Source organism: Kuraishia capsulata, genomic scaffold, assembly GCF_000576695.1.
Source record: "Kuraishia capsulata CBS 1993 genomic scaffold, Kuraishia_capsulata_scaffold_3, whole genome shotgun sequence".
NCBI classification, from domain to species: domain Eukaryota; kingdom Fungi; phylum Ascomycota; class Pichiomycetes; order Pichiales; family Pichiaceae; genus Kuraishia; species Kuraishia capsulata.
The window spans coordinates 1,626,081-1,647,527 of record NW_019172952.1 but is presented as its reverse complement, the minus strand read 5'-3'; the positions used below and the strand labels follow the sequence as shown (position 1 = coordinate 1,647,527).

The 21,447-nt window shown below is 45.0% G+C and overlaps 12 protein-coding genes across 12 annotated transcripts; 6 read left to right on the top strand and 6 right to left on the bottom strand.

The window, feature by feature from the left end:
• Nucleotides 1-91: 91 nt before the first annotated feature.
• Nucleotides 92-1,699, top strand: KUCA_T00003108001 (uncharacterized protein; the record flags this gene model as incomplete). Its single annotated transcript, XM_022603420.1, has 1 exon — nt 92-1,699. The coding sequence occupies one exon, from the start codon at nt 92-94 to the stop codon at nt 1,697-1,699; it is 1,608 nt and encodes a 535-aa protein (XP_022459127.1).
• A 715-nt stretch (nt 1,700-2,414) lies between these two features.
• On the top strand, nt 2,415-2,891 carry KUCA_T00003107001 (uncharacterized protein; the record flags this gene model as incomplete). The annotated part of the gene is made up of 1 exon (XM_022603419.1): nt 2,415-2,891. The coding sequence occupies one exon, from the start codon at nt 2,415-2,417 to the stop codon at nt 2,889-2,891; it is 477 nt and encodes a 158-aa protein (XP_022459126.1).
• Nucleotides 2,892-3,446: 555 nt separating this feature from the next.
• KUCA_T00003106001 (uncharacterized protein) lies at nt 3,447-4,952 on the bottom strand (the record flags this gene model as incomplete). Its single annotated transcript, XM_022603417.1, has 1 exon — nt 3,447-4,952. One exon carries the CDS (start codon nt 4,950-4,952, stop codon nt 3,447-3,449), a length of 1,506 nt encoding a protein of 501 aa, XP_022459125.1.
• A 1,590-nt stretch (nt 4,953-6,542) lies between these two features.
• KUCA_T00003105001 (uncharacterized protein) lies at nt 6,543-9,065 on the top strand (the record flags this gene model as incomplete). Its single annotated transcript, XM_022603416.1, has 1 exon — nt 6,543-9,065. One exon carries the CDS (start codon nt 6,543-6,545, stop codon nt 9,063-9,065), a length of 2,523 nt encoding a protein of 840 aa, XP_022459124.1.
• A 371-nt stretch (nt 9,066-9,436) lies between these two features.
• On the top strand, nt 9,437-10,378 carry KUCA_T00003104001 (uncharacterized protein; the record flags this gene model as incomplete). Its single annotated transcript, XM_022603415.1, has 1 exon — nt 9,437-10,378. One exon carries the CDS (start codon nt 9,437-9,439, stop codon nt 10,376-10,378), a length of 942 nt encoding a protein of 313 aa, XP_022459123.1.
• Nucleotides 10,379-10,739: 361 nt separating this feature from the next.
• On the bottom strand, nt 10,740-11,987 carry KUCA_T00003103001 (uncharacterized protein; the record flags this gene model as incomplete). The annotated part of the gene is made up of 1 exon (XM_022603414.1): nt 10,740-11,987. The coding sequence occupies one exon, from the start codon at nt 11,985-11,987 to the stop codon at nt 10,740-10,742; it is 1,248 nt and encodes a 415-aa protein (XP_022459122.1).
• Nucleotides 11,988-12,364: 377 nt separating this feature from the next.
• KUCA_T00003102001 (uncharacterized protein) lies at nt 12,365-13,438 on the top strand (the record flags this gene model as incomplete). Its single annotated transcript, XM_022603413.1, has 1 exon — nt 12,365-13,438. One exon carries the CDS (start codon nt 12,365-12,367, stop codon nt 13,436-13,438), a length of 1,074 nt encoding a protein of 357 aa, XP_022459121.1.
• A 384-nt stretch (nt 13,439-13,822) lies between these two features.
• On the bottom strand, nt 13,823-14,776 carry KUCA_T00003101001 (uncharacterized protein; the record flags this gene model as incomplete). Its single annotated transcript, XM_022603412.1, has 1 exon — nt 13,823-14,776. One exon carries the CDS (start codon nt 14,774-14,776, stop codon nt 13,823-13,825), a length of 954 nt encoding a protein of 317 aa, XP_022459120.1.
• A 3-nt stretch (nt 14,777-14,779) lies between these two features.
• On the bottom strand, nt 14,780-15,157 carry KUCA_T00003100001 (uncharacterized protein; the record flags this gene model as incomplete). The annotated part of the gene is made up of 1 exon (XM_022603411.1): nt 14,780-15,157. The coding sequence occupies one exon, from the start codon at nt 15,155-15,157 to the stop codon at nt 14,780-14,782; it is 378 nt and encodes a 125-aa protein (XP_022459119.1).
• Nucleotides 15,158-15,371: 214 nt separating this feature from the next.
• Nucleotides 15,372-16,478, bottom strand: KUCA_T00003099001 (uncharacterized protein; the record flags this gene model as incomplete). Its single annotated transcript, XM_022603410.1, has 1 exon — nt 15,372-16,478. The coding sequence occupies one exon, from the start codon at nt 16,476-16,478 to the stop codon at nt 15,372-15,374; it is 1,107 nt and encodes a 368-aa protein (XP_022459118.1).
• Nucleotides 16,479-16,924: 446 nt separating this feature from the next.
• On the bottom strand, nt 16,925-18,781 carry KUCA_T00003098001 (uncharacterized protein; the record flags this gene model as incomplete). The annotated part of the gene is made up of 1 exon (XM_022603409.1): nt 16,925-18,781. One exon carries the CDS (start codon nt 18,779-18,781, stop codon nt 16,925-16,927), a length of 1,857 nt encoding a protein of 618 aa, XP_022459117.1.
• A 379-nt stretch (nt 18,782-19,160) lies between these two features.
• Nucleotides 19,161-21,272, top strand: KUCA_T00003097001 (uncharacterized protein; the record flags this gene model as incomplete). Its single annotated transcript, XM_022603408.1, has 1 exon — nt 19,161-21,272. The coding sequence occupies one exon, from the start codon at nt 19,161-19,163 to the stop codon at nt 21,270-21,272; it is 2,112 nt and encodes a 703-aa protein (XP_022459116.1).
• Between the last annotated feature and the right edge of the window lie 175 nt (nt 21,273-21,447).

Below are 21,447 nucleotides of genomic sequence, written 5' to 3'. Positions count from 1 at the left end.
TGCTAATCAAGTCTACATATGTATTGCGGAGACAACTGCAACAACTTTCCTAGAAGAGACCACCGCTAAAACATAATACTAAAAGCCAAACATGGCCAAACATGCCGTGCATTCCAACTTGAGAGGCATGAAAAAAACCCGTTCGGGGTGCTTGTCTTGCAAACGACGAAAGAAGAAGTGTGACGAGGACAGACCTAGATGCTCAAATTGTACAAGACTGAATCTTGAATGCAGTTACCAGTTGCTTTTGAATTGGAATAAGCTTCACCAGATAACAGCTGGTGGTCAGAACTTTTTGAATTTGAGCAAAGAAAGCTCATTTTTACCGCTCATCAACTGTTCGCTATGGGAGGTCAGTTTGAGTTACTACTTCAAGGATACCTCTGAATCACACTTGACCCCGAAATTGAATACGCTTTTCAAGAAAAGTGACTCAGATGACGAAGAAGATGATACCGAACTTATTGAAGTGTACGAAACATCTCCGGGCTATCTCTTCGAACATTACATCAAAAACATTAGCATGACCAGGACCTTCTCCGACTCCAACAACACTTTCAATGAGTTTTTCTCCATTATCATCCCTCGTTGCAATGATTTCGCTGCCCTATACCAATCAGTTTTGTGCATGTCTGCTATAGATCTTCTAAAGCAGGAAAAAAATACCAAGAAACCGAATGCTGCCCTAATCGGTACCTATCAAACGCTATTTTTAAAGTTCAAGGACCAGGCCATCAATGAGCTTCACCTCATTCTCGACAACCACGACATCTCTGAACTCAAAACTCTGGAAGAGCTTGTGGTTACAATAATGATATTGTGTTCCTCGGAGATTGCCAATAGTTGTGACAAAAATTGGGCAAACCTCATGAAAGAGGGATGCCTGGTGTTTTCGTCTTTGGAACCAGACCAGATCCTGAGCTCAAATGTTCTGATGTTTGTCTACAGATATTTCAGTTTGAGATATGTCTTTCTGATTTGCACTCTGAAAAGCAACAAATTCACTGATTTTGTGGAAAAGTGTCAGTGGAACACACTCGGTTCGTTCTTCGATAACGACACAATCGACCATATGTTCGGGTGCTCTCCCCGTCTTCTCTACACTATCTATCAGCTTGCCTCACTGAACCATCTTCATGACCTCAATACCATTGAGATAGAAGATTTGGAAGCAAAGTACATGGAAATATGGGAAGCCCTTTGCAATCTGGACCAAAAGTCGTCTGAGAATTCCACGGAGCTGGAACTCTGTGCTCATGCCTATTTTCTTGGGACGAAGGTCTACCTCTGCACTCTTTTATCTATGGGAAAACTCCGAGCATATTACATGTTCCGAAAGACCTTGGAGTCGCTGATACCCGAGCTCTCCGAGGTCCTGATGAAGCTCAGCAAGGTGAACTCCAAGGTATTTTTTCCCAGCTGGAGCCTTCTGATTTTGTCATCATGCCTAGTGAACACTTCTGTAGGAGAGACTAACAGGCTCGCTGTGATAGAAATTCTCAGGGTGCTAAGGAAAAAATGGCCTTTCAGCACGATTCTTCATCTTAAGCAGGCTATTCAATCCATATGGAACATCTACGATCTGTGCATTGATGATCCTTCCGGATTTCTGGGATTTGCATCAACAGAAAGCTTCAGTTCACAAAATGATTGGAGGAACATTTTGGATCAAGTTGGGCTGTTGCTTCCGTTAGTGTAAGGAAGTGAGTATTTGTGGGCTCTGTGACACTATCAAAGGCCCTGGAAGGCTCCGTGGAATGAATATCGGTATCAGGTCACCGCTGGTGTGCTTTGAAAAGATTACTAAGACATCGCACACTGCAGAGATCAATTATTGTGGCTGAAATACAGATTACTTCAAGACTTCAAATCAAAATTCTTGGTAATGGCTTTCTACTTGAAACAAAGAGGCCAATCGGATAATGCGTATCCTTTTTCCGTTTTTTTTGGGGAATTCAATAACCAATTTTCAGTCTTTCAGAACCACAAACGTTTAAAAACGACCTCCCTCCGGTATCGGAGCGGAAAACATAGAGGCAACTTACTGCACAGCATGCAGAAATTGGTCCTTCTTGATGCACGTTGGATGATAAGCAACTGATGTGATAAATTATCAGCATGGCTATTATTTCAAGCTATTCGGCTTCCAACTCCGACGCACTATCACTGACAATTGCAAATGAATGGGAAAACATGATTGGGCGATTTTTACTAAGATCAAGTTGTCAATATAGACACCCAACTACGCTCGCAGTTTTGATACGATTTCTTTTTATTAAAAAAATTCAATAGACATCCTCAACTGGACCCCGCAACTAGTCTTTAGACAGATCCGTTTGTCCTGATGGCGTGTTTTGGTGGGGGAGCAGCCCAGGCTGCCCACTAGTCCCCCCACTGAAATTTCGAGATGCCCCATGCTTTTCGTCTCCAAGGCTATAAAACCAAACTTGTCATTGATCTCCTCCCGGTCAGCGGATTTAAATCTCCAATTTAACACATCTTCACTAATAATGGTTGCCGAAAAGATCACATGGAAGTCAATTGAGGGTAAGGAACACCCCACCCTGTCGCCAGGTTTCGTCAGCAACGGACATGTCTTTACCTCTGGAATCATTGGTTCAAACTACGCTACTGGTGAGACGCCTGAAAAAGTGGAAGACCAGGTGCATCTTGCCATCAAGAATTTGGAGGCTGTTTTGAAGGCTGGTGGTTCTTCGCTTGACAAGGTCTTCAAGGTGACGATGTTCATCTCGCATGCCGAATACTCCAAGGTGGTAAACGAGATCTATGGGCAATACTTTCCCCAAAAGCCAGCCCGTAGTTGTGTGGTTGTTGCCTTTATGGATGCTGCTATCAAGTACGAATTGGAGGCGATTGCTACTCTTGAGTAAGTTTTAATCCGGTAAATTTGAACCAAAGAAGTGTAGTAGCATTAGTAGTTCGCAAGCATGCACTTAGACTGGCATCTAGTTAAAAACTTCGCCAATAACCGAAGATGATTATTGATTTCATACTTTTGTACCATTATAATTTTCGAATTATCCAGAATTCAAGATAGGCAAATTATCAGGCAAATTAGCCAATCGTATACAATCACAAGCAATCAGTATGGTATTGGATAGTCCGTTCAGTGAGAAGGCCAAATCCTAACCAGGAACCTGAATCTTGGAGCAATTCTTTGGTAATTGCTTGCAATTTACTTGTTACTATCAACAGATCAAAGTAAAAGTATCAGAGCAGAATTATTTGTTGGAACAATCACAAATTCCAAGAACACCACCATCGACATGGAGTCTGCAGGCACCTTACCTCACACTTAAAGTGCACGTTTATATCACGCCATTAATTTAAAATGCACCCCAGCAGCAAGTGGCTCCCAGGAAACCTTACAAAAAGCTTGAAAATACTGTATTGCGAAAAAAATTAGAGAAACAAAAACCAGGCGTTCAGTACATCCATCTGTAATTAGGATTGGAAGGTCCATCAGCAAGCAAATAGGTAGGAACGTCTCTGTAAGTCAGATTAACTCCCTGTGCCCTGTTTCTGCGTCTGTTGTCAAACACCATAAATCCCAAAATACACAAAATCAGCAAAATAGCAGCCCCACCGAAACCTGCGGTGATACCAAGAGCAGGAACGTACTTGGGTGCGTCCTTGGCCCTGAAAATATTGGTAGAGATCAAACCAGCAGCATTAGCCAGAGGAACACCAACAGCTGAAATAACCACACGACGGTTTTCATTAGGAGTATTGTTGTTGTACCAGGTGGAGGTCAACACCGAAGAAGAAGATGCACCAGTGACCATCAAGAAACATGAGAAGTAAGCAACACCAATGTGGTTCTGCGTCTCTATGCATCCAAACACCACGAAACCAATCAAACTAACCGCAACACCGATGATGATGAAAACCGACCTGACACGTGCAAAATCCGAAGAAAAACAGAGAACAATGAGCGCAACGGCACCCCAGACGTTTGGTGCAACGGTGTACAGGTTAGTCATGACGGTGCCCTTACCCAGCGACTGGACAATTTGGGGGAACCAATTGTTGATAGAGTTCAATGGAACACCAATGAAAATTTCTTGGAACATCCAAGCAATTGCGACAGGATGGCTGAACACCTTGACGGCATCCTTGAAGGAAATGGACTCGCCTGATGCAGACGAAGAATCGGTTCTGACTCTCCACATGGCACACTCTCTTTCTTCCTCGGTCAAAAATTTTGCCTTTTCAACACTTCTAGGAAGGTACAGGAATGCAAAAACAGCAATAACGACAGTACAAGCACCCTCGATCAGAAAAAGAATCTGCCAGCCCTTGAGCTTGCTGCTGTTGATTTGGAACACACCGAACGATAGAAGACCAGAAAAGGCATTGGCGATGTTTGCAGCTGCGTAAAAGATAGAGAGTCTTCTGGCAAGTTCACCACGACGGTAGAAAGTACTCAAGTAGTAAATGATACCTGGGAAAAAGGCAGACTCACACATACCTAAGAACCATCTGGCAGCCATCAAAGAGCCGTAGTCGAAAACGGAAACCGCAAGAAGAGTAATACTTCCGAAGGTGAACATCAGAATCGGAATCACGTTGGCAGCATTGTATCTCTTGATCACCAGAGACAGAGGAAAACCACACAAAACAAAAGGAATGTAGAAAATGGACAACATGTTGTTCCATTGCTGACCCTCGATTCCCAAGTCCACGGCCAAGCCGTCGGTTTTGGCATTGGAAATGTTACCCTTGTCCAAAGCGTTGAACAGATACATAATCGCGATCAGAGGCAAAATCTTGAAGTCAAACTTCATGCATAGCCGTCTTTCGAGCTTGTGGTCGTAAATCTTAACCTCCTCGATTTCCTCCTGGCCAACCAGCTTCTGGCTCTTAGCGTTCTTGCTCTCGCTGGAGACTTGCGAGACGACGTCGATAGATCCTTGCGCCTTGGATTCCATGTTCATTCAAATATTGAGAGAAGTTTGTGTTTGGGGCCTTTAGTTGTAAATTATAATCTCTAGAGTCTGGAATAAGTGTCTATTTAAGTGTGCGTGTTGGATTCTTTGATCGAGCATCCGATAGAAGCCACTCTCGGTTTATCTCTCTGTATGCTCTTATCGCTGGTCCCCCACCAAGCGGACATGCATCGCATAGTGCCAATCACACCATTGGTCTTATCGAATTCTACGGCACCTGTTTACCGGTTAAAAGAACGGCAGCGTCTTCAGGTCCCCCACCAGTGATCACTGGATATATCACGCGTAATCATATTTCGGCGAGATTGGTTTGACGCTTGGGGTCCTGTCTTTAGGCATTCCGGACTGGTGGGGTCACTTACGGCAACTTTCCAGCATTACCGCCCAGAGCTTGAAATTTGCCGGACGGTGATCTGACCGCTTCATTCTTCAAAATTAAGTATGTTGATAAATATGTTATCAACCCCTCTAGATACGTCATGATGACCTACGGCTACGAACATGCCTTGACCCCGGATGACTGCAATTCCCCGCCTCCAAAGGTCGTTGCAAACGAGGCATGGTGCACCCCATCAACGCTTATGTTGGCAGCAAAACTGCATGGGGCCCCCAGTATAGCTTTGAAACACCTTTCGAACTAACTTCAAAGGTTTCCAAAAGTATAATTTTGCTAATCGGCAACAGATCTGTAGCTTGAATGTTTAGGGTGGTAAGATATTCCCAAGACAGGATCTGATTGGCCACGATAAAGATTGATCTCAATGCTTTTGTAACCGTCCAATTCGTGTACCACTCATTTAGAATAAGAGCTCGCCGCCGCGTCAGTACCGGGTGCCGGATTCAAGTCGGTTTGTTACCCGAAAACCCTTGGCCGGGTGAGTGCAATCTGTGAGACCAGACCGCTATATCGATCAAGGCAGCCTCTATTGTCTCGTGATAGTAGGAGCCAGGTCCAGTGCGTTCACCTCTGATACTTTTTGAGTCATCAACAACATCCTCATAATCTCGTGTATAAAGATCAAAAAAAAAGATAACTTTCAGGCGTTCTTACACAGAGTTAATCGGCACGTGATCGCGGTAGACCGATTGTTAAAACCGACAACCGGAATTTACCCCCGGAAGGTTGCCCAAAAATCAGAGAATCGGCCAGTCCTAGCCGCATGCCAACAATGAATGCCGGAAGAGAACAAGACATTAGGTTGCGTTACTTGGTGCTTTTCTACGTATCTTACTTGTTCCGAAACGAGACCAACTCTGCTATTCGATTAACTGGCAGAGCCTCTTCTTCTTGTTTTTATTTGAGATTCGTGGCTTGAATTCATCATTCTTGTCTTGTGTGACTTCCCAGTGCCATTGGGGAATCAGAATTCTTTTAAAGCACTTCTGATATCAAACTCCACGAGAAACAAGAGGAATATCTCACAAATCGTGTCTAATTTGTTTCTAGAGCGGAAATTGTGGAAATTTTGGTGTCCCCACCTGTTAGAGACAAAGAAAGCCTGAATTTGCTTGTTGAGAGCATGTTTCCATAGACCTTTTCCGTGAAGAAAAAACACATAGTTCCACCACTTGATGAGCACGAGCACGCGAAGACGAAAGAGAGGCACTGGGCCTTTTGAGTGCACGTTTGAAGGTTGTGGGAAGATTTTTTCAAGATCGGATCACATGGCAAGACACAGTCTGAACCACAGCGTCGATAACAGGTTTCAGTGCGAATGGCCTGGATGCACGCGACTTTTCACTAGACATGATGTGATGAAGAAGCACCAGAGTAGGCATGCTGACAGAGAGAACAGGCCCAAAAAAGCCAATACGGTGACTCCTAGCACAACTTCCACAGCATCGCAGACACCAGAAAGACTTACAACATCCTTCTCCTTGCAGGAAATACCCACTACAAAAGGCGAAACCAAGAAAATCAGCCCCAGCAGCTTGAAGGTCCAGTTCATCACCCCCGAAGTGTACTCTCAAGCGAGTAATGGTGCTCTTGCAATGATGCAAAATGCCTCACACAACATTGACAACAGTTCCCTCGATACCCTGCTTCAAAGTTCAAACCCTCCGGAGACTGATCCCAAAGGGCTGAACACTACTCCTGTTGCAAACGAATCAGCAGGAGATCCATCATTGGGTGTTGAATTGCCTGCTTCGACTCCACTATCTCCCTCACACCTGATCAAATGGTTGATGAGGGATCCTGCAAACCTTTCTCCAGATAGCAGCGGCAACTCTGCTCATCCGGAAAACGGTGCTTTTCATGATTATTATGATGGTCATTTGGGATCTTCAACTATTTCGATGCTCAAAGAGATCTTTGCTATCACTCCCGAGTTTCCCACGGCCAACTACCAGAGCGATGTGGATGAAACGCTCATTGTCAGCATGCTAGGATACATCCCATCACTTCAAAACCATCCCGATTTTGAGATTCCAAAGATCAAATACTTTCTGGAGTTGTATTGGTTGATGTACCATTCACAATACCCCATTCTACACAGACCTTCGTTCTCAACATTTCAGGTTCATCCCTTGCTGCTGCTTAGTATGGTTATGATTGGAGCTTCGTTTTCCAAGAGTTCAAACTCGTCCGACAATTTCAATCTGGTGGCTCCGGATGAGCTGGCAGACATGATAGCAGACCCGCTTCGCTGGCTGATCTTTTCTTGTGAGGAAGCGAAGCCCGCGTGTAAATCGTGGGTCATTCAAAGTTTGTTGATATTGGAAACATACGAGATCACCAAAACCTCGCGAACGCTCCATGAAAGAGCTTGCATTTATAACGGAGCAAAAATCCAGTTGTTGAGAAGAAGTCCAATATTAGGCGGAGACCCCTCAAAGGATGTTAGCTCTGATCCGAGTCATTCCAATACTCTTTGGAGGACCTGGATCGAGAGCGAGTCTATGAAAAGAGTAGCGTGGATGTCGTTCTATGTGGATACAATGAATGCTGTTGTATACGGCCATCCAGTGAACGTGCATGCCTACCAGATCAACTTGTCACTACCGTGTCCTGATGAGTTTTGGGACTACGATAACGTGGATAGGAACGAAGCTCCAAATTCTGTTGTTCAAATGCCGTTATTTTCAGAAGCATTGAAGAGATTGTTGCAAAAAGAAACTGTTCAGACTGGTATATTCGGACGCAAAATTCTTCTAGCTGGTCTACTCAACCTAACTCTTCAAGCTAGAGAGAAGGACTCCCAACTCTCGATTCTTGGCTGGGATTCTGTAAAGGAGAGGTGGACTGAAACCATTGGTGCAGCATTGGATAACTGGAGAACTCAGTTACCGGAGGGAAGTTGTTGCATCACTTCTTCATGTGTTTATCATTCAGATGTAAATCCGTCTACTATTCCGGGCTCATTGCAACCTCGAGACCTGCGGTGCAAGTTTCCCGAGTTCCATGCCGCCCAGATATTCCAGAAAGTTACTCATTACGATTACATCGTCTATGCTGGTGCTCCGAAAAGAATGAATGTACCAATTCTGCCAGAAGACTACGAGATCGTGGCGCGAAGAGTCACCAAATGGGCCAACTCTCTAGCTGGGCGACTTTGTGTGGTAAATTCTTATATTTTGCTGTGCGAAATGATGATTTCTCCAGAAGGTGCCGCAGAACCTGTGAACTTCGTTTATGAGCCCAACAAAGATCCATTCATATACCGCCCTAACGTGGTCATTTCGGCCGTTTTGTCGCTTTGGGTCTACTCATTCCATCTCTACGGGCCGGAATCCTTCTTTTATTCCTCAAAATCAAATTTCAGAGTTGATGGGGAATACGTTCCTGCAATGGAGGATGCATGCACATATCTTAGACGGATTAGAAACGAGTTTGCCCAGTTGACAGGGAAATCACTTGGTTCCTTGCACACTATGAATTCCGTTTCATACGGCCAGACCATCAAAGAGTTTGCCGAGGCTTTGCCCAGTATCAAGAATGTGAACAACTTGGTGGGATTGCTCTCAATTCTCAGCCGTAGCTACATAAGATGCAGATGGGAGACTGGTAGGGAATACGGAAAGTTGCTGGGCACCTGTGTCCGGAAAAGCATGGGGAGTGATGACACTCTTTGCGTCGATATGTATGAAAATTAATAACGGAAGAAAGCTATTATGAATATATAACCATTTAGCTATATATATATGAATGTATTTGTATTTATGTGAAGACCCAAACCTCACTAAAAGTTATCTCCCGATTGAGAGTGATCCCACTTTCGCCTCCATCTTCAGCCCTTTCTGTCCCACTTTATCCGGCGCGATCGAGACGCATCAGAGATTCCTCCCTCCATTTGGTGGGGGGAGCACCACTATCTACTGCCACTTCTGATCCGACCCACTTTCCTGCGTTCTCATATCGGGGGGTGGGTCGGATTATATATAATGCTTCGGAGGCTCGGGCTCGTTTATTCTGGCTCGGAACTGGTTTTACGCTTGTGATAAGAGGTGTAGCACGATAAATCACCATGACTGTCGAAAAATCGCTCCAACCAGGGATTTACTCTCCCGTCCCTACTTTTTTTCACGATGACGAAGACAAAACTCTTGACCTTGAAACTCAAGTAGAACATGCCAAAGTTCTTTACAAAGCTGGTGTGTCGGGAGTTTTGGTGGCTGGGTCCACCGGAGAGGCTGTACACCTGACTCTGAGCGAGAGAGCACAAATCGTTAAGGCCATCCACGATGCCATTGCAGACCCTAAATTCAGGATTATCACCGGAGTTGTTGGAGCCTGTATTCCGGACATATGTGAGCAGGCTTCTGCCTACAAGGAAGCTGGAAGTGACTCCATAATTGTGCTTGTTCCTGGTTATTACGGCCCAGCCATCACCAAGCAGGATGGACTTGTTGACTGGTTCCACAAGCTAGGCGATAAGTCGCCATTGCCCGTGATCGTTTACAACTATCCCGGAGTGCAAAATGGAATTGACCTCACTATCGACTCATTTACCAAGATCGGTAGCCACGCGAACATTATTGGATGCAAGCTCACCAACTTCAACTTTCCTCTGTACACGATGTTGGGCCAAAGTGAGACTTTGAAGAGCAAAAACTTCACTCCTCTTTCTGGTGTTGGTCAAGTGCTTGTGCCTTCAATGTCTGTTGGTGTTAACGGGGCCATTGACGGCATCTCGAACGTTTTCCCCAAATGCATGGTTGAGATTGGAAAGCTGTTCAGCGAGGGCAAGCTGGTCGAGGCTGCCAAACTTCAAGATTTAATCACCAAGGCTAACGAGATGACTGCTGCTACCAATCTTTTGGGACTGAAATATGCTTTGAAGCACAAATATGGCTTTGGAGAGACGTTGATCGGAAGACCTCCCTTAAACCAGGAGATGGACGTAAGTGTCTGGAAGAAGTATGTACCAGTGTTTGACGAGTTGTCTGGAGTTGAAGACAGTTTGTAATTGATTCACTATTAAAAGTATGGATTAGGAGAGTCAACTTAGTAGTTGAGGATTTTTGTGGGCTGAAGTGACAAGCGAGTGAGTATAAGATGGCTATTGTATGACTGATTTAGGGTTGTTTTCTGGCCAAAAAAAACTAATAATTTACGCCAAATATATCCAAAATTTATAGATAGAGTTTTTGTATTTTTGGCACATTTTTTTGTATTTTTTTGTATTTTTTTATGTGCATTTTATGTGCATTATACTTTCATTATCTGACAGCTGTGTCCATTATACAACTATGTCCACCAGATCACCTATAAACCACGACTCAATCACCGTTCGACCAGCAGAATTATCAACTACATTGCAGACCTAATTACCAGCCCCTAAAAGGAACCCAGATATCTACAACTTTATCTGACCCATCCGTGATAAAGTACCAAGGATAAGCCGCAGCAGTGATGCAACTGTGCTGGGGAATTACACCCACTTGGGTCCCCAATGGAATCATCCTGGTATCCTTGTTATCTTCCAGAGGAGTCAGAATACCATGTTCCTGACTTAATCTTCCCACAATCCAGTTTTCATAACCGACTGGGGAGTAGACTCTCCCAAAACCTGGTAGAGGACCCACTTCTCTGCCCAGAGCAATGACACCAGCATTGATCAGCTGTTCGCCAGGTTCCTTGGAGCCTCTTCCGTTGTAGGTAGAAAGTACCTCAGCAATCACTTTACAAGAAACGTCTTCCAGTTTGACACAATTGGTGGACATTTGTTGCAAATCGCAAAACGGATAGTTTCCGGCATGTAGTTCCAGGGCTCCGAAGAGCTCACCAGCAGAACTGAGGTCAAAGTTCTGAGAAGCATGCGCCGTTGGAGTTGCTCCAACGGAAATTTGGAGCTTCAAAGAAGGGTCCAAAGCCAGAGCCTGTTTGCAGGCCGCGTTACCGCTCTTTATTTCGGCAAGGAGGAACGATTGGGCCTCTTGCTCGGTCTTGGAAGCATAGGAATGACCTGCATGACAGTAGAAGCCATACAGACTTACGTAGTCCTTGACTCCACTATTGAGCAATTTCTCCATAAGGGCCTCAACAGAGCTGTTGAGAAACCCGGCTCTGTTGGTTCCCATGTTGATTTTCACGAAAATTGACCATTTCTTGGTGATGCTGTTCTTCTTGCTGAAGTCGGCAAGGATGTCCAACTGCTCCAGATTATCCAACATAAGACGCAAGTTTTGAACCTTCTCGCCAAGATCAACAAGTTCCTGAAGTCTTGTTCTGACCACAGGCAAACTGAAAAGCACATCCTTGATTTGGCCTTGCTCCATTAGAGATTTCAAACCCCAGGCTTCTTTCAGGGTGGAAACCACGATCTTGTCTGTTTTCAATTGGCCCGTTCCCAGTTGAAGAATTGTTCCTTCCAAGGTCTTGTGGGTCTTAACATGGGCTCTGAAGTCAGCTCCCAGATGCCTGGCATTCTGGAGCATCCTATTAGAGTTCTTTTGGAAGATACCTCTGTCCACCACGAAGGATGGAGTGGGCAGTTCCGAAAGCTGCTTTCCATTGTATGCTTTCAGCAGCAAGGACTTATCAGCCTCGGGGGTAAAGTCAGCAGGGTAGGACATGGTTCAGTTTGTTTGTTCTCTGCAAGAATTGAGTGATTTTGCGGTCACAATGGTCGAGGCGATTATATATCTAAGTGTGAAATATTGCCTGTGCTTCGCAGATAGTCGCTCTGCCGATGCCCCGTGCGCTCGTGCCCCCCACTGCCTGTGCCAGATAATATGGGGGAGCTGCCAATGCCCCCACCGCAGATAAGCCGAGAAGCTGCGATTGGAAGAGGCCGATAACAAACGGGGGGAGTTTCCATTGGGTGCAAACCATATGCTGGATGTTCGTAGTATGCCAGCGGTTATATTACTTCCTTATATATACTGCGGAGAACACTCACACACCCTAACGGCGCTCATCATCAACCGTCACCAGCTGTTACCAACCCAGAATGTCCGCTTACGAAGTTACCCTGAGAGAAGACTTTTCATGGCCCGAGCCATTGAACCAGTTGCCATTGAAGCTCGATCCCTCGATGATTGACAAGCTGGACCCCGAATATGTCAAGTTCTTTGAAGAAGTGCTTTGCAACAGACCAGACATTTTGGAAACACACAAAATCCCTCTCACACAAACCAGAGCCGGCGGAAACGTGATTCCGGGCCAGGCTGCCCCAATGGACGTTGCCAAAATCTACGATATCGAAATCCCCAGAAATGTCACGCAAGCCGAATCCTCAATTCCAGCAAGAGTTTTTGTCCCAACAGGCAAGAAACCAGCCAATGGCTGGCCTTGTACGATTTGGTACCATGGTGGTGGCTGGGTGCTCGGTGGAATCAACACCGAGAACTCGTACTGCAGTCATTTGACAGAGCTAGCCAAATGCGTGGTTATCACCGTTGATTATAGGCTAGCCCCCGAACACGTTTTTCCAGCGTGTGTAGAAGATGCATTTGAGTCAGTTTTCTTCGTTATGAGCGAGGCAGAGACACTCGAGGTCGATAACACCAAAATATGTGTGGCTGGTTCGTCTGCAGGAGGTAACCTGGCTGCGATTGTGTCCCACAAATACGTCAATTCGGCTCTGAGCCAAAAATTCCCGGCCCTAAAGTTTCAGATGCTTGTTGTGCCTGTTACGGATAACACTGCTACTGCCGAAACTCAAGTCTCATGGAAGGAGAATGCTTTGACTCCACAATTGCCGGCCAATAAGATGCTTTGGTACAGACAGATATACTTGCCATTGGCTGGCGACACTCTTTCGGATCCCGAGTCAAGTCCTCTGTTTTACCCAGATGAAAGTTTCAAGAAGGTTCAGCCTTGTTTTATAGCAGCTGCCGAATGTGATGTCTTGAGGTCAGAGGCTGAGGCTTATAACGAAAAGTTGCTGAAAAACGGTGTCGACAGCAAGATCGTGATCTATAAGGGTGTCCCTCACACTGCGATGGTTATGAACGAGAGACTCCAGCAAGGAGCAGATTTGGTGAGAGACACCACCTCTGCTATTCGTGCTTCCTTTAATTAGAGGTATGTAGGGTTATGGCTTGGCTGAGAGCGTGCATGCTAATTAGCACTGAACTATCAATAAAGACCGGTAGGATGACTCGAGTACCCTCAATTTGCAGTTTTATCGCAATATTACGTTACAATGTTTTGATAAAGATGTGAACAGTTATGCAATAATTTGATAAAATGACAATTGGTTTTTGAATGTGGTGACAGTGTAGTTGTAGAAACAGTGACTTTTCTCCAATAAAAAATTTTTTAAAATTAATTTGGTAAAGTCAATTGTCAAACACTAGATGCCTTTGGTGCAGAAACACCAACTGATGCTATTTTCAATTTTATTGTGACTTGAATCTGGCGATCAACTCGTATGTGGGCCGCTCCTGCACCTTGAATTGGAAAGCTACTTCTTCAGACCAATATGAGCAACTGCAGCTCGCGAGATCTCCCTCCGAGCATGATTAATAGACCCAAGTGCTCTGTTAGGATGGGTCCTGTTTGTCAAAAATAAAACATAACTCTTAGTGGCATCGTTCATAGCAAAGTTGGTACCAGTGAATCCTGTATGGCCGTAGCTTCCACCAGGCAATTCCACAAATTCACCCATATTGCTGCCAGCATTCAGCTCAAAACCTAAGCCACGATTGAAATTTGGAATATGGGTCGTATGGTTTTTCCGAGCAATCTCCAGTAGATCACTATCAACAATTTGCTTCCCGTTATGAACACCGTTGTTCAAGATCATGTCACAGAACAAAGACATATCATGAAGCGTAGAGAAGATTCCAGCATGTCCTGCCACTCCATTCAATGCATGTGCTTTATCATCATGAACAAACCCTCTGATCGGTTGGGGTCTTCCGAGTTCGTGACCTGCAGCAATGTACTCGTTCGCAACTATTCTGCCAAGCTTGCTATGATCAGGGTTGTAACAGGTATCTTTTAGTTCCATTGGCTCCACAATTTTCAACCTCAAAAACTCATCCAAGGTCAACCCGGATACCTCTTCAATAATGAATCCAAGAACCATATAGTTGACGTCACTGTATGTCCCCACAGTGCCTGGTTCGTTGACCAGAGAGTTCTTGATCACACTTTCTCTCTGCTTACCAACTGGCAAATTGACAATCTCTGGACTATCCAGCATGGGAGTTGGTTCAGGCGTGAAACCACTCGTGTGTGTCATAAGATGTCTAATGAGAATCTTCCTCTTGTCGAATAGCGGAGAATCCATGTTCTCTCCCAAGAATCCCGGAAGAAGCTCATAGACCGGGGTCTCAACGGAGATCCCATGTTCCTTCTGTAGGATGAAAAAGCACATGCTCACCCAGATCTTGGTAATGGATGCCACTTGCATATGTCAGTAATCAGAAAAAATCATAGACGCCGGACTTTTGAACTCACTATCGAATATCTTATCTTCAGTCATCTCAATCCACTTTTCACGCTCAAGATTGTGGCCTTTTGCATCTTTGTACCTCAGAGCAAAACCACCCCAACACGTCGCAGTCTGGTCTTTCACTTTAATCATGGCAACTCCTCCAGGAAAACTGATTTCCGGAATTGTCTCTGCCTCCATCTCTGGGGTCTGGAGATCCATGTTAAAGGCCTTTTTCAGGCTCTCTTGCAATGCATGATCCATCTTGTGACCACGGGCTGTCAGCTTGTTCCAGAAAGATAAGGCCACTATCGAAGAAACAAAGTATATACAAGGAGCGAAGTTTCTGATCGTTTCCATGTCCAATAAACAAGACTTAGAGGTGTTGAAGAACAATCAGAGCGATAGTTTTCAACCATCAAATAACCAAGTCTTTTCGGGTAAAAAATCCGATGGGTCGTACACTACTATTCCTGATAAGAAATACGATAAGCGCGATGCCAGTAGATACAGTTAGCCAGGCGATATCGCCTTCAAAGACAAATCTTAAGCTCATATCGATCAAAAAAAAAGTTTAATCTTCAAGGGTCACAACTACCTTGGCTGCAGAAACTCCCTTTTTGTGGAACTCCAAGGCTGTCTGAATGTTATCCAAACCATTTCCTATGATTATTGGCTCTGGAGAGGCCACAAAATCACCACTCGCCAATGCCTTTGGAACATAATCGTGAAAGATTTTCTCTGAAATGTCAGGGAGACGGGCATCAAGAGCATTCACTTTTTTCAGTTTCACCCCAGACCATTGGAAGACATAGTACTTCAGCGCGAATACAATCAGATTCGCAGAAATCACAAGAACATTGGTTTCATCCGACACTGGTAATGAGACCACCGCAACAATTTTCGATGGACAATTCACCTGTTTCAAGATTTCGTAACATTTTTCAGCAGAAGCATATTTGATTGCAACAGCTCCCACAACATTTTTGTCTCCAATTTGGGAAACAATCTCTTGCACTGCAGTGACATCTCTGTAGTCGTATACATGAGAAGCACCCAAGCTTTTCAAAAGATCGAAGTTCTTTGGCGAACAGGTTGAGTACACTTCATAACCAGCTGCAACAGCCAATTGAATGGCGTTGAGACCTACCGACGTCGATCCACCCCAAATAATCACGACCTGCCCGTTTCTTCGCGCATGAGGCAAAGTGGGGTAATCCATAGCCAGATTCGTCTGCCCAAACAATGCAGCTGCAGCAGTAGCAAGTCCAAGAGGCAAAACGGCGGCTTTTGAAAAGGAAAGCTCGTCCGGGATAAGAGTAGCGACTTTAGGATCAATCAGCGAATAGAGCTGGAACGAACCATAAGCCGGATTATTGATCTTTGAATCCAATCCAGTACAATAGCAGAAGACCCTGTCCCCAATCTTGAAGTTGGAGACACTGTTTCCCACTTCAACAACTTCACCAGCTGAGTCTTCTCCACCCACATATGGTAATTTCAACAGCCATTTGACAACGAAACCGAACTTGAGTAAAATCCAGTCGACCGGATTGGTAGCCACTGCTCTGTTACGGACGACAATGGTGTCTGGGGTCACGCTTGGATAAGGCGCAGAATCCACCTTCAACTTTGCTGTCTCTTTGAAAGCAGTGATGTGAGCGGCTCTGTTTTCTGGCATTTTCAAAATATCAGTAAAAATAATAATAACTGATCTAGTATGGAGAGGTGATAAAGCGGCAAGGAGTAACCTGAGGTCTTATTGTATTGTATTGATCCGTAGTTGGGCATGCACTACCAAATAGCTTATCAGCTATTAGGCGAGCTACGATAACTCATAACGATTAGGAAATACGAATATACAAAACATATCAAGTATCGGAAGAAGAATAACTCTGAATCCGCATCAAGTCTTCATAGTCCATGCCCAGAAGATTGGCCCCGCTAATAGTGCAGTGAATCGGACACCCGAGCCTTGGTTTCTATTGACCATGAATCTGATCCCATAAACCAAACTCGGCAAAAAAGAGCTTTCTAGTACACCAAATGTGCTCTGTACTGTTAGATGATAATTCTTGATCTATCAAATTGTGTCTAATACCTCGTTGACTTTCAAGGCCCGCTTTTCTACTCTTTCTTCGCGACGTCAGAGTCAGACGCAAAGATCCCATTTCTCACAAACTGGATGCCCCTAAACTTGCCGTCTTTCAAAACTTCCTTCTTTTCCAAGAAGTCCAGTTTGCAAAGCTTCGGCCAATTCACAAACTGATATCCATTTTTCAAAATGTAATTCAGAGATTGCGTGACCAAAGCTAGACATACGCACAGGAACGAGAAGTTTTTCAGCTCGAAGAGAGATCCTCGAGGATATATTATGGTGGTCACAAGCACCGCGACAGAAGCAAACAGGCCAAAAGGCATTGCCTGGATAAGGGCAGGGCGCTGATCGGCAAACGGAGACGAAACAGACTCGAAAGGCAAGAAATTTCCGAGAAACAAGTCGTAGCCGTCCTGTCTGGGGCCATCTTTGTAATTGTTCTTCAAGTATCTGGTGACAGAGTTGATGAAATCGTTGAAAGCACCCTTCTTGGTTCTGTTTCCGGTACGTGTAAAATCTGTCTTCAAAGCACCAGTACCCGAATACGACTTAGACACGTAATCAGCATTGTCGGCCCAAAGGTTCTGGAAAAGAAGGTTGAAACTCACATCCTTTTCCCAGGATTGACCAGGAACCAACACACCCACAGACTCAAGCTGCGACTGAAGAACCCACCTTCCCAGTGTAGATTGCACAACATTCGTACGATCAAGACAATCCATGCAGTTGGTTCTCACCACACTGGTCTGGGTTTTAGATACACCAACCTTTTCACCAACCGTCTCATGGAAGTAGTCTGTAGGTGACAGTCCCATTTCGCGCAAGTGGTCGAGTAACAGTCTAACTCTGTACCATTTCATTTTTCTGCACTCATGGTGGAAGTCGAAGTAGACGTACTTCACTCTGGGGTCACCCAAAGAGTTTACAGCGTTTTCGTACGCACTCTTCACGGGCTTCTCATAGCCCTTCTGGTTCACGAGGTTCACGAGGTAGTTCGTGCCATACTTTTCTACCTGGTGAGAAAAGTGATCCTTTGTTGCGGACAAAGATGATGGGCCAATGAACAGATGCGGTTTGTATTTCAAATTGTTGATCTCAGCCCAGTAGACTGGAACAGAGCCTCTGGTTTGCAGATACGAAAACACATCCTGGCCATCAGCGTGAGACACCGACAGAACTTGCTCGGTTTCGTTGAAATTGGCAGCATTGCCTGACTCGTCAATTCCGCGGCGGAAGTATCTGGTTCCAGCTCTGAAGCGCGATCTCCGAGTGATCAATCCGAACCCAATCGACTTCATACTAACAGATGTCTTCACAATATTCACATACCCATAGATTAGCGGCAAAACAAACATATCTGCTGCTGGTTTATCCTTGGCCAAGGCCATGAGGTCGCTCAGAACGAAATGATTCCAGAAAAACGAAGGGTCGGCATTCCTCCAAGAGTACTCCCCATGCATAGCCTGTCTCTGCAGAGAGTTGGTCAGGTCATAAGTGTAAGAAAAATACAGCGTTGCCTCATTCAGGTGGTTTTTGAGTAGCTCCAAATATTTGGTCTCGTCGTCAACCACAGCGTACCTCTGGAGATGATTACCCAATGGCAGTATCGAATGAGTAGACACCTTGTAGAACTTGTGGCCCAAAAAGTTACCCACTTCCATGGCACCATCAGCAGTGATCACATATGAGTTGGATCTCAAACGTATGATACCGATCACACCCGAAATTGTCGTGAAAGGAGAGGTTGGGTTGATGTTCTCGTTGTCAACTAGTGAGCAACCGGAGCCCGATATCAGCAGGCCAGGGTCATTGGAGTTAGGAGATGACGATTTAACCACGTAACCATCCAAGGTCTCAGCTAGTGCCAACGGGAATGGGGACACCATGAATCGATCTTAAAACCTATAAGGCTGGCGGCAGTAAGGAACTGGACTTGACAAGAAGGGGCAGAGAGGACTGAAAAGCATCTTACGTGTTTCGGTTATGAACCCCGGCTATGACAATCGCCCCAGCCGTAAAGGTTTAAGTGTGTGGTGAAAAGGGTCAATTCGAGGCTTTTTGAGATTGAAAAAAAGAACAATTAGAGATACTGCAACCAGAATATGATGCTCCAAGTTTTGCTCGTAAAATCACAACGCTTTTCAAGGAATTAGAAGAACATGGAGACAAGCCCTTATTGGGAGAGGCACGACCCATGGATATCTCCACAGACGTTGCCAGGTATGGCCTTCTAAGCGGTGTGGCAATTCCCAGACAAATCAGCAAATGGGTTTATACAGATTATCCGCTTCGCTGGAGGCTCATGAACAAGATGTTAGAGCATTGGTGTCTCCTGATGAGAATACCATTGTTTCTGCATCTAGGGATGCCACTATCAGAGTATGGAGGAGAGGCGAGGATGGCGGATGGAGTCATACGATAAACTACCAATCCACTGGGTTCATAAACTCGTTGTCGTTTGACCAATCAGCTGGTCTGATCGTTTCTGGAGGTGCTGACAAGCTTATTGTTTTAACGGACCCAGACTTAGTGCTGGGAGAGCCCAAAGGAACTCTAATCGGCCATTCGGCCAACGTGTGTTCTCTGGATTATGCGTATGATCTAATAATCAGCGGTTCGTGGGATAAAACTGCTATTGTTTGGTCTCAAGGACAGCCCCTTTATCATCTCAAAGGACATGCGGCTTCTGTGTGGGGTGTGAAGATCCTTTCTCCAACAGAGTTCTTGACGTGTTCCGCAGATGGCACTGTGAAGATGTGGGAGGAAGATAAGTTGATTTCGACTGTCAAGAGCCACACGGATGTTGTCAGAGATCTCCTATTGTTAAAAGACGGATATGCGAGTTGCTCCAACGACGAAACAATCAGGATTGTGCGCGGTTCTAAGGAGACAGTCTTGCGAGGCCATGAGAGTTTTGTCTATTCCCTGGCTTTGTTGCCCGATGGAAACATTGTTAGTTGTGGAGAAGACAGGACAGTTCGCATTTGGACACCTCAAGGAGTTTGTGTGCAAGTTTTGACTCTGCCATCAATTTCAGTCTGGGATGTGACTGTTCAGAGTAACGGAGATATCGTTAGTGGATCTAGTGATGGAATCGTTAGAGTGTTCACGAATGACCCAGCGAGATATGCATCACCAGAATTGTTGAGGGAGTTCAACGAATCAGTAGAGAACTCCACAATCAGCCAGCAGTCCATGGATAATATTGAAAAGGAGAAACTGCCAGGCCCCGAGGCACTCCAGCAACCGGGCGACCAGGAGGGAAAAGTGATCATGATCAAAACTGCCTCAGGTGTTGTTGAGGCACATCAATGGACAGAGAATAAATGGACCAAAATCGGAGAGGTTGTTGGGTCTTCCAGTAGCGGCAAGAAGCAGGAATATTTGGGGAAAAAATGGGACTATGTTTTTGACGTTGATATCAAGGATGGTGAACCGCCTTTGAAATTACCATACAATGCTAATGAGAATGCCTATATTGCAGCTCAAAGGTTTTTGGCAGATAATGACCTGCCCAACACATACACGGAGGAGGTGGTCAGATTCATTCTCCAGAACACTGGTGGTGTGAGTCTTTCAGAGGAGCAACCGGTCCCCGTGGCCAACCCTTATGCTGACAGAGAACCCGTTAATACAGAATCTTCCTCAACGCTCCTTCCTCAGAAAGCATTTGTGACGTTCGAGACGTTTAAGATAGCAACCTTGGAGAAGGGTCTGGATAGACTCAACTCTCAACAGGAAGTCAAACTCTCCGAAGAACAAGTTGAAGAAATCAAAGGGGCCTTGCAAACGATGAACGTAAAGATCCTGATGAGTTATGCCGAGAAGATCATTGGGACTTGGAATACTTCTGGAAAGTTGTTAGGATTTGATCTGTTGAGAGTCTCCATAGGCAAATCTGAAGAGTTCCCAGATAACCTTTTTGAGATGATCCGTTTGGGATTTGAACTGATCGATCAGTCTTCTGCAATCACCATGATGACATACAGATGTCTCTGTAATATCTTCAGCAACAAGTGGTGGGGGGAGGTTGTCACTGGTGATGAGACCATTTTGTCCGAGATCTTTGCACTGGCTAACCTGGAAAAGATGGTGAACTCTGAGAAGGATACCCATTCGGCTGCAGTTGCGACTTTGTTTTTGAACTATTCTATTCTGTATCAAAAGACCAAGTCTGCAGAATTGTATCAAGCACTTCTGGAGTTGTTTTCTGAAGTCGGCTCTAAGGTGAAGTCTGAGGAGGCATTGTATAGGCTCACGGTTGCATACGGGACTTTGACTTTCCCAAAGAAGCTGCCATTGCCTTTGTGGGTGAAGGAACTGAAGAAATATGAAAATCAGCCTAGATTTGCGGAGCTTTTGAAGGAGCTTGAGTGAGAACGTTCATGCTGCTGTGCCTATACCTACGGCCATATTCGCAGTTGATAAATTATGGACAGTGCGAACAAAATCTCGCGCTGATCATACTAAAAAAAACTACTGATTTCATCCCAAATGCCATATCCTTAGACCCTCGTTAACGTATTAGACATAATTTATGATTCTCGATTGC